Source organism: Natator depressus, chromosome 24 (assembly GCF_965152275.1).
Source record: "Natator depressus isolate rNatDep1 chromosome 24, rNatDep2.hap1, whole genome shotgun sequence".
In the NCBI taxonomy this organism is placed as follows: Eukaryota; Metazoa; Chordata; order Testudines; family Cheloniidae; genus Natator; species Natator depressus.
In genome coordinates, this window is record NC_134257.1 from 17,755,662 (window position 1) to 17,766,323 (window position 10,662).

General features: G+C 58.7%; 1 protein-coding gene across 1 annotated transcript; it reads left to right on the forward strand.

Annotated features, from left to right (window-relative positions):
• The first annotated feature begins 212 nt into the window (after positions 1 to 212).
• LOC141977410 (protein NKG7-like) lies at positions 213 to 2,845 on the forward strand. Its single transcript, XM_074938878.1, has 4 exons — positions 213 to 501; positions 711 to 857; positions 1,882 to 2,016; positions 2,586 to 2,845. The coding sequence occupies exons 1-4, from the start codon at positions 327 to 329 to the stop codon at positions 2,624 to 2,626; spliced, it is 498 nt and encodes a 165-aa protein (XP_074794979.1). The 5' UTR covers positions 213 to 326; the 3' UTR covers positions 2,627 to 2,845.
• Positions 2,846 to 10,662: the final 7,817 nt, after the last annotated feature.

The window sequence follows — 10,662 nt, forward strand, 5'->3', positions numbered from 1 at the left end:
CATCCACCCATATCCCTCCCCCCATACGCACCTCCATCCATCCATCCCCATACCCACCCCTCCATCTCCCAATACCTGTCCCCCCATGTCACCCACCCCTCCAACCCCCCATCCCCCCATATCCCTCCCCCCATCCCCAACCCTCCATGCACCCCCATATCCCTCCCCCCATCCACCCCCCTCCATCCATCCACCCATCCAGACAACCGAGGGCTTGGCTCAGATCAGCTGGTCTAGGCTGGGGTTTCCATCTAACTCTCGTCCCTCCCTGCCCCTCCTGCAGGTGCTCCCCAGATCCCAGCCTGCCCCCGGGCCCCCACCCCACGATGCTGCATCTCCAAGTCGCCAGCCCCACCCTGGCCCTGCTCAGCCTCTTGGTGCTGCTGGTGGCTCTGGGCTCTGACCACTGGCTGCTGTTAAAGGAAAACCAGATCGTGATGCATTCGGGCCTGTGGAAGCTCTGCATGAATCTGGGGTGTCTGATACCTTTGCATGTACCAGGTAAGGGCAGCCCGGCTCTGCCAGGGATCCCACTGCTCCCACCAGCCACCTCCAGGACTCCCGGGTTGTAACCCCAGCTCTGGGAGGGGAGTGGGGTCTATGGGTTAGAGCAGGGCTGGGGGTGGCTGGGAGCCAGGACTCCTGGGTTCTGCGGTAGTTTGTTGCCATGTTCGTCTCCATTTCAGCCCTGGTCTCTCTTGTCTCCTCAGATCTCATTAATGCCAGCAGGGCTTGCCTGATCCTGGCCGTGATCGCCGGGTTGCTCTCCTGCTTGGCTCTCCTCGCCTCGTTCTTCTGCTCCCACCTCGGCTCCGTGTCCCTGACCCTGGTCTCCGCCGTGGGCAGCTTCAGCGCCGGTAGCACCCCCTCGGGCCCCCTTCCCCCAGCGACTCCTACGGATAACGTGGTCCCTCCCACACCAGGGACCTGGCTGTCACATTGGGGGCTCTCCCCAGCCCAGAGAGGGCAGTGTTTCCACCTGCCCTATAACCCCGGGTGCCTTAAAATGTTCTGCTCACAGCCCGGGCCCCCCCAGCCAGCGGGCAAGGCTGTGTCCCCCGAGAATCCCTGGGCCGCGCCGCCCGGGGTCACCCCCAGCAGCCTGCCCACAGCCCCACGTCCTGGTCCCCACAGCCTTGGGTCCTCCTTGCTGGTGGGAGGTTTGAAGCCTGTTCTGGGGCCCGGGTACAAAGGCAAATTCGCATCCTCGTGGGCTAAGATTTACGCTACGCACTCGGGGCCCGGGAGATTTCTTAGCCAGCTGCCTCTCCCCAGCCGCTGCTAGGGTGACCAGATGTCCCGATTTTATAGGGACAGTCCCAATTTGGGGTCTTTTTCTTACATAGGCTCCTATTACCCCCCACCCCCGTCCCCATTTTTCACACTTGCTGTCTGGTCACCCTAGCCGCGGTGGGCTTTCTCTCCGTCCCGACCGGCCGCAGATGACCAAGGGGCTGGTTTCCTTTGCCGCCCCAGATCTTTGCCTCACCAGGTTTCTCAGCTAGATCCAATGCCCGGGGACTTCGGCCCCCTTGGACTCTCGGCTGGCCCCCTTGCGTGGTGCCGATCGTCCCTGCCTCACTGCTTCGACGCCCCGTGCTCCTTCCCTGCCGGCGGCCGCCCCGATCGCTCCGGAATCGGCGCAGCCTTGTTTGAGCGCGTCGGAGGCCGGGAGGTGGCTGCCTTTCCGCCCGCCGGGGAGAAAACCCAGTTTCTCCCCCTTCATCTGGTCACGTAACGCCCAATGTGACCGAGTGGCCGGAGCTGCCCCCGTGGGGTTCACACCCACACGCCCCCACGCCCCGTCGCCAGCCTCTCCGGACCCGACCGCGCTCCGGCCGCGGTGACCGGCTGACTCCGCGCTGTTCCCTTTGGCCCCAGGTCTCTGTGCCACCGTCGCCATGGCCGTGTTCACATCCCAGAGCACGAAGACCATAATGATCACCTCGGCTCAGGTCAGCTTCGGGTGGTCCTTCTACGTCGGCTGGGCCGCCTGCCCACTCTCCCTCCTAGCCAGTGAGTGCAGCCGAGTGTGTGGGGGGAGGGGTATTGAAATGCAGCCACCTCTGGGGTGGGGCCGCGGGGACTGTTCATACGGGGACCCCTCACCCAGCACTGAGATGCAGCCGCCTCTGGGATGGGGCCACGGGGACTGTTTATACGGGGACCCCTCACCCAGCACTGAGATGCAGCCACCTCTGGGGTGGGGCCATGGGGACCATTTATACGGGGACCCCTCACCCAGCACTGAGTTGCAGCCACATCTGGGGTGGGGCCGTGGGGACTGTTTATACGGGCACCCCTCACCCAGCACTGAGATGCAGCCACCTCTGGGGTGGGGCCGCGGGGACTGTTTATACGGGGACCCCTCACCCAGCACTGAGATGCAGCCGCCTCTGGGGTGGGGCCGCGGGGACTGTTTATACGGGCACCCCTCACCCAGCACTGAGATGCAGCCGCCTCTGGGGTGGGGCCGCGGGGTAGCAGCCGCACAGTGACGCAGCATGGGGCTGGCTCGCCCGGCGCTGAGACGTCCCCGTGGGTCCCATCACTGCCCTGAGTCTGGTTTTCTCCTCTCCTCCCAGGTGTGGTGACACATTGTTCCCAAGGATCCTCGTCGCGCTGAGTGTGGGGCCCGCACTGCCCCCCGGGGGACTAAGCCGGGGGCCGGACGGAGCCTGCAGCCTCGCCGGGCCGATTCCCCCGTCCGCCCTGTGTGTGCGTCCGCCCTGTCCCTGAGGGTTCCCACAGACCCGTGATTCCCCCCCACGACAGAGTCCCCCCCTTTCTGTTCCCTTCCTTTCCCCATAGCCGCTGATAGACCCACTTGTTCCTTGGAGATTAAAGGGCCTGTTCTCAGAGCCTCCTGTCTGGTGACTTATTCCCCCTCAGAGACTGGGAGGGGAGTGGGGTCTAGTGGGTTAGAGGATGGGGGGCTGGGACCAGGACTCCTGGGTTCTATCACCCGCCCTGGGAGGGGAGTGGGGTCTAGTGGGTTACACCTGCAGACGGGGCTGGAGGTAAGCAGGACTCCTGGGTTCTTTCCCCGGCTCTGGGAGGGGAGTGGAGTGGAGTCTAGTGGGTTAGAGGAGGGGGGGCTGGGAGCCAGGACTCCTGGGTTCTATCCCCCGCTCTGGGAGGGGAGTGGAGTGGAGTCTAGTGGGTTAGAGGAGGGGGGCTGGGAGCCAGGACTCCTGGGTTCTCTCCCTGGCTCTGGGACGGGAGTGGGGTCTAGTGGTCAGAACGGGGCGGGGAGCCCAGGACTCCTGGGTTCTCTCTCTCGCTGGGCTCTCTTGCTAAGCAGGGTTGGGGCTGGGCTGGGAGGCCCCCCTGGAGAGCAGAGGAGAAAGATCTGCCACCGCCTGGAAGGTCTTCTCCTCTCAAGGGCCAAGCTCGGAACAGGCGTGTCCGATTTAAGGGCCAGCGAAGACACTGAGGAATTTCTGTCCCTGTTGGAAAGACTCGGGGACATTCATTGACGGCCGGCGGGGAGAAGCTGCCCCCTCCCCGCCAGTGCTCCCGGCTGACTGCGGGGCATTCGGCGACGCTTTCAATTGTGGAAAGCTTAAAGAAAGTGTCTTGCAAAGATTGGCCATTCCTGTCGAGCCCGAGAGGCTGAAGGCGGTCGGATCACGTGCCCTGCCTGGAGACGGGGCAGGAACGGCGGGCGGACCTGAAACTTTGGAGTCGCGGGGCAAAGGCTTCCGAGCGTTTTGTTGAAGGGATGTGTGGAGCGGCTTCTCTGTAACCGGTGGGGTGGGGGGTGGGGGTCAGGAGCACAGCGTGGGGCTGGCTGGTGAATCTAACGACCGCGGTAACCACCGGTTTGGGGAAAATCTGCTCCCCCTTTTCGCAGCCTGCCCTGCCCTTGGCCTTTCCCGTGTGGGCCACTGTCACGGCGTCCCCGGGCGATGCTCTGGGACTGCTCCCCACGAAGCCAGGGAGGACTCTGGGGAAGTCTCCTCTCGGGGAGCAGCCTGTCTGCAGGACACACAGCTCACCCGGCTCCACCTTCCTGGGTCTGACCTCGGAGCATTCAGCATCCTCTGCCCCTCCATGCGCTTCCCACAGCGAGTCCGCCCAGGCGGGGGCCCCCAACTCCGCAGTCAGACGTGACTCTCAGCCAGCCAGGAAAACAGAAGGTTTATTAGGTGACAGGAACATGGTCTAACACAGAGCTTGCAGGTGCAGAGAACAGGACCCCCTCAGCCGGGTCCATTTTGGGGGGCAGTGAGCCAGACAACCCCGTCTGCACTTCACTCCATGTCCCAGCCAGCCCCAAACTGAAACTCCCTCCAGCTCCTCCTCCTCTGGGCTTTGTCCCTTTCCCGGACCAGGAGGTCACCTGAAAAAAAAGGTTTTCTCTCCCCCCACCCCACTCTCCTGCTGGTAATAGCTCATCTTAAGTGATCACTCTCCTTACAATGTATATTTTTTCATGTATATATAAAATCTCCTCACTGTACTTTCCACTTTATGCATCTGATGAAGTGAGCTGTAGCTTATGCTCAAATAAATTGGTTAGTCTCTAAGGTGCCACAAGTCCTCCTTTTCTTTTGCGAATACGGACTAACACGGCTGTTACTCTGAAACCTGATTCCTTTGTTCTCCAACCCTTTTGCTCTCACCTTGCAGGGGGGGAAGGGCCCAGGCCATCAGGTGCCAGGAAACAGGGTGTCGGCCACTGTCTGTGTCCAGACCCCTGTACACACCTGCCCTCTAGGGCTCTGCAATGATCATACACCCTACCCCACCCCCTAGATACTTAAGAACTGCCTAGGGGAAACTGAGGCACCCCCACACTATTCAGAGGAAACATTAAGAACAGTCCCACTTCATCACAGCCACCCTGGGCAGCCCGGGGCACAGTGGCAGGGATAGCTCAGTGGTTTGAGCATTGGCCTGCTAAACCTAGGGTTGTGAATTCAATCCTTGAGGGGGCCATTTAGGGATCTGGGGGAAAATTGGGGATTGGTCCTGCTTTGAGCAGGGGGTTGAACTAGATACCTCCAGAGGTCCCTTCCAGCCCTGGTATTCTATGATTTCAGCAGAGTCCCCTGGACAGTCCGGCATGCACGGGGAACCCAAGGGTCCGTCTGGCCCCACAGCCCTGTCCAACCAGCCGCAAACACACCCACCCCGCCGTCCCCCCTCCCTCCATCCATCCACCCCCTGGGCTGGGCTGGGGTCTCCCCAGGCTCCGTGCTGGGGTCCCGGGGGGAAGGTTCCATGGCAGTTGATGACCCAGAGAGGCTGGTGTCTGGGTAAGGGCCACTCCCCGACCCCTCCATCCACCCCCCTCCACCCACCACCCCCAGATGTGTCTGTCTATCCTGCTCTGGGCCGGGATTTCCGTCTGACTCTCATCCCCCCCTTTCCCCACCCCAGATGCTCCCCGGACCCTGCGCTGGCCCACAATGCTGCCGCTCCAGGTCCCCAGCACAGCCCTGGCCCTGCTCAGCCTCCTGCTCCTGGTGGTGGCCCTGAGCTCCGACCACTGGCTGGAGGCGAGACGAAACGGCGTCTTTGTCCACTCGGGGCTCTGGAAGATCTGTGTGAATTCAGTGTGCGGCATGCCTTCGAAACTGCCAGGTGAGGGCAGCCGGCACCGGCAACCCACCGCTGCCCCCAGCCAGCTCCAGGGGGGCGGGGAGCCAGGACTCCTGGGTTCTATCCCTGGCTCGGGGAGGGGCATGGGGGTCTAGTGGTTAGCACGAGGGGTGGGGGCTGGGAGCCAGGAGTCCTGGATTCTGAGGGGCATGGGGTCTAGTGGTTAGAGCAGTGGGGGCTGAGAGCCAGGACTCCTGGGTTCTGGCTCTGGGAAGGGAGGGGGTCTAGTGGTTAGAGCAGCACGGGTAGGACTCCTGGGTTCTATTTTAGTTTACTGCAGGGTTATTCTCCATTTACCCCCGGTCTCTCTGGTTCCTCAGATTACATCGAGGCCACCAAGATGTTCTTGATGTTGGGCCTCCTTGCGGGGCTGCTCTCAGCCTTCTCCCTCCTCACCTTGCTCAGAGGCTCCAGCTTTGACACCGTGTCCCCCTTCATGGTCTCTGCCATGGGCAGCTTCAGCGCAGGTATCTCCCCTCTCCCCCTGCAGAGACCCTGCTCTGGGCTCTGGCAGCCCTCCCTGTGGTGGGATGGGGCAGGGGCCCTGGGACTTGCCTGGGGGGTGCTAAGAGGCGTCTGTGCTGTGTTCCCTTTGGCCGTAGGTTTCTGCATCCTGATTGCACTGACCGTGTTCACCAGCGAGTTTGCTGAAGTCATAAAGGTCACCTGGCTCCATTCCTCCTTTGGCTGGTCCTGGGGCCTTGGTTGGGCCTCCATCCCCCTCTTCCTGCTGACCGGTGAGCGTACCGGAAGGGAAATTCAAAATGCAGCCACCTCTGGGGTGAGGCTGGTTTACACATGGAGATGGCTCACCCAGCGCTGAGTTGCAGCCACCTCTGGGGCAGGGCAGCTGGGGAACGGCTGCAGACAACGTCGCACCGGGACGGCTCGCCCGGCGCTGAGATGCAGCCACCTCTGGGGCGGGGCAGCTGGGGAACGGCTGCAGACAACGTCGCACCGGGACGGCTCGCCCGGCGCTGAGATGCAGCCACCTTTGGGGAGGGGCAGCTGCAGAGGTGCTGGAACTAATGGTGGTTTCCATCATATACAGAATTTATGTAAATGGCTCTTGGCACCCCTACTATGCAGCTTGTTCCTGGACAGCTGGAGATCAGCCCACACACAACGCTGCATGGCGACAGCTTGCCCGGCACTGAGATGCAGCCACCTCTGGGGCGGGCAGCTGGGGAACAGCCACACATAACGCCACACAAGGACAGCTCGCCTGGTGCTGGTGCAGCCAGCGCTGGGGCGGGGCAGCTGGTTTCTAGTGGATGCTGATCCCGTCAGTCCCATTGCTGCCGTAAGCTCATTTTTCAAATCTTCCCTCAGGTGGGGTAACGTTGCTGGCCCAGGAATCCAACTCCATCTGAGCGTGGGGCCTGAGCTGCCCCCTGGGGACGGCGCCGGGAGCCGCCGGGGCCAGGTGGAGCCTGCAGTGTTGTGAGGAAGATTCCCCAGCACCCCAGAGCAGGGGTGTGTGTCCCTGCTGCCCCCTGCTGGAGAGGCTGAGCCCTGCGCTGTGTGTGTGTGTGTGTGTGTGTGTGTGTCCCTGCTGCCCCCTGCTGGAAGGGCTGAGCCCTGCGCTCTGTGTGTGTGTGTGTGTGTGTGTGTGTGTGTGTGTCCGGGTCCCTGCTGCCCCCTGCTGGAGGGGCTGAGCCCTGCGCTGTGTGTGTGTGTGTGTCCATGTCCGTGTCCCTGCTGCCCCCTGCTGGAGGGGCTGAGCCCTGCGCTCTGTATGTGTGTGTGTGTGTGTGTGTGTGTGTGTGTCCGGGTCCCTGCTGCCCCCTGCTGGAGGGGCTGAGCCCTGCGCTCTGTGTGTGTGTGTGTGTGTGTCCAGGTCCCTGCTGCCCCCTGCTGGAGGGGCTGAGCCCTTCTGTGTGTGTGTGTGTTTGTGTGTGTGTATATGTGTGTGTGTCCCTCCTTGATGCCCCCTGCTGGAGGGGACGGGCCCTGCTCTGTGTATGTGTGTGTGTGTGTGTGTGTCTCTCTCTCTCTCTCTCAACCAGGCAGCGCCTCCTCCCTCAACCTCTACTGCTCTGGCTGTGACACCCCCCCACATCCCTGCCCCATCCTTTGGGGCCCCGCAAACATTTTTTGTACAAACATTAAAGAATCCGTCCCCAAAGCATCATGTCTGGTGATTTATTCCAGTCTTTCTTATGTTTTGAAAGGGGGTCCGGACTCCTGGGTTCCCTTGTTGGATCATATTAAAGAAGTTCTGTATTAAAATCACAAATGAGTTTGATTCCCCATAGTTTAAATTCCAGGGTATTACTAATGAAGAGGTCTCTTGGGTTTTAGTGCTGTTTCTCTCCCTCCATGTGTGAAAATTGCAAGCTGCTAATTGTGTTAGTACGTTCTAAGACAGAGTCTGTTCTCAACGCAATCCTTTGTAACAGCAACTACCCACACAGAGAGAGACTCAAAGCAACACCCTGTAACAACAGAAACGGCACCCAGAGACTCCTCGCCCTTTTGTTGTAGTCATCTCGCTTTGTTAACAATTGTGATTAAAATAGAGACAGAGGATGTATGTGGATGGATGCTTGGTGTGGATAATAACTGAATGATCAGGGAGGTGCCAGCCTAAGAATCCAGTGTCCATCGGCTGAAGAAGGCGTCAAGTGGAAATAACCACAGGACCCCCGGAGGGCAGACTGGAATCCACCCAACAGCCTCAAGAATGGGAGAACCAAAGAACAAGGTAACATCTTGGAGCCGTCAGGAATGTGCTATCTGCTGATTGATCCAGCAACAGCATGATGAAGCAATTCCCATAGACTGGCACAGGAAGAAATTCCTATAAAAATGGACTCTAGAAAGTGAGAACTTTGGGGTCTGATTCTGCAAACCAACTTTCAGGAGCATCAGATGAGCATCTGACAAGGCCCTGCTCCCTCCTCATGTCCAGGCCACCTGGCCAGTGGCTTGGCATGAGCAACTCTAAGGCTGGTAACTATGATAACAACCTTGCAGAACCTGTGTGTGTTTGTGTGTGTGTTTGTATGAATGAATGTGTGAATAAATATGAGATTGAATGGAATATTATAGCTGTAACTAACTGCTTACTAGGATTCTTTCTGTATTCACAATAAATGTGGCATTTTGCCTTTTTCCCTTTAACAAGATCCTGCTGGTTTTTATTTTATTGGTATAACACCCTCCCTGGCTTTGGGAGGGCAATGGGGTCTAGCAGTTAGAGTAGGTGGGGCTGGAAGCCAGGACTCCTGGGTTCTCTCTCTGGCTGTGGGAGAGGAGTGGGGTCTAGTGGTTAGAGTGGGGAGAGGGGCTGGGAGCCAGGACTCTGGACTCTCTCCCATAGCTGGTTCTCTTGCTGGGCTGGTTAGTACTTGTGGGCGCCTGGGTGTACTCCCAGCTCTGCCACTGACTTCCTGGGTGATCTTGGGCAAGTCACTTTGCCACTCTGTGCCTCGGTTTCCCCTGCTTTACTGTGAGGATAATAGCCCTGTCCTGCCTGCCCTGATCATGCCGTTAGAAGCTCGTGGCGTGCTCGGGGATCTGCTGAGGGACAGCCCTGCCGGAGAGCGAGGGGGGGTTGTTCGTCTTGTAGCTTCATTATTCTTCCTGGCCACCAGCCCTGGACCAGCCGGGGGAGTCAGAGTGACTCCGCTGGCCTGAAGGAGCCCTCTCCTGCCCCCTATTGACGAGCGGGGGGGAAACAGCTCAGGGTCAGGCTATATTTGCATAGACACGCCCGCTTTTCCAGAGTGCTCAATTTGGCCTGTTTGGGGCTAAAATCCACCTGGGTCTTGGTTGCCGACTGTTGCTTTATTGTCTAACTCAATGGGGCAGCACAACGGGGCGTAATGCTCCAACGAAGGGGGGTCACCGTAACTTTAAACTGTCTGGCTGAGCAATGGGTAGTGGCACCAAGACGGCTGGTAACTAGGGTGTACTGGCATAGGTTGGACCTCTGTTAGCCGATGGCCAGGGATGTTTGGTGAGGTGCCAGCTATGCCCGTTTATACCATCCGTGACTTTAACCGCTAGGACGCACTGTCCCTTCGCGGCGGGCAGCCCGGGCTAGGCTGACGGATGCCCCAAGGTCCTAACCACCCGTGACTTTAACTGCTAGAGCTCAGAGCTCCTTCGTAGCGGGCAGTCAACACTGACTGACAGGTGCCCCAATGGCAGCACTAAGAGCCTCTCCACACCCGTGACTTTAACTGCTAGAGCTCAGAGCTCCTTCGCAGCGGGCAGTCAGGATTGACTGACAGGCGCCCCAAGAGTTTGCCCCGTGGAGGCGGCACAACTCAACGCTAGGCTCTTAGTACTCTCACCTAATGGCCAGGCTTTATAGCCAAAACGGCTGAGGTTCTTTAATTGCGTTGGCTGCTTTACAGTAAACCAGAGAAACAAGTCAGGCTTATGCACAAATGGTTACCAAAATTTATTAAACTAGATTCTAATCATGTGGTTACAAAATTGCTAGTGCCTACTTATTTAAGTGTAGAGATGTTACACACACAAACAAGTTACAAAACTGAAGCCACAATCCCAAAGAAAGAAAACAAAGTATAGAGCTCTATTTCACAATATGTGTACACTAAAGATAGGAGATCAGGTGTGGGTGCTTCTTACCCTCCTTGCATCTCTCGATTCCAGCGGTGCCAAGCCAGGATCGGTCACTCAATTCCGCGGAAAGACGAATAAGGGACAAGGCTTAGGGACCCTCTTAGCTGCAGAAGCCTTGGGAGGCTGTCACTTATCTGACCAGCAGATAGATAGTGAAAAGCACTCAAAAATCATGGTGCTGTAGGTCCCCTACTTATACCTCTGTACTCCTTTAGTCTCTTTCTCCTTTCTATGCTAAATTGGGGCTGGTCTGTCGGGGTGACGCCAGCTCTCGCAAAAGTAGTTCACACTTGCAAGGGAGAAACAATAAGTTTCGACTACTGGACACTTCTTTTATCAGGGTAAATATTTTCCCACCTAGGATGTTGGGGTGTGTGCATCATGCTGTTTAGTAGGGGCTAAGAGCCATGTCTGTCACAGCGCCTCTGCCTGCTGTGAGCCCAATCGTTGTAT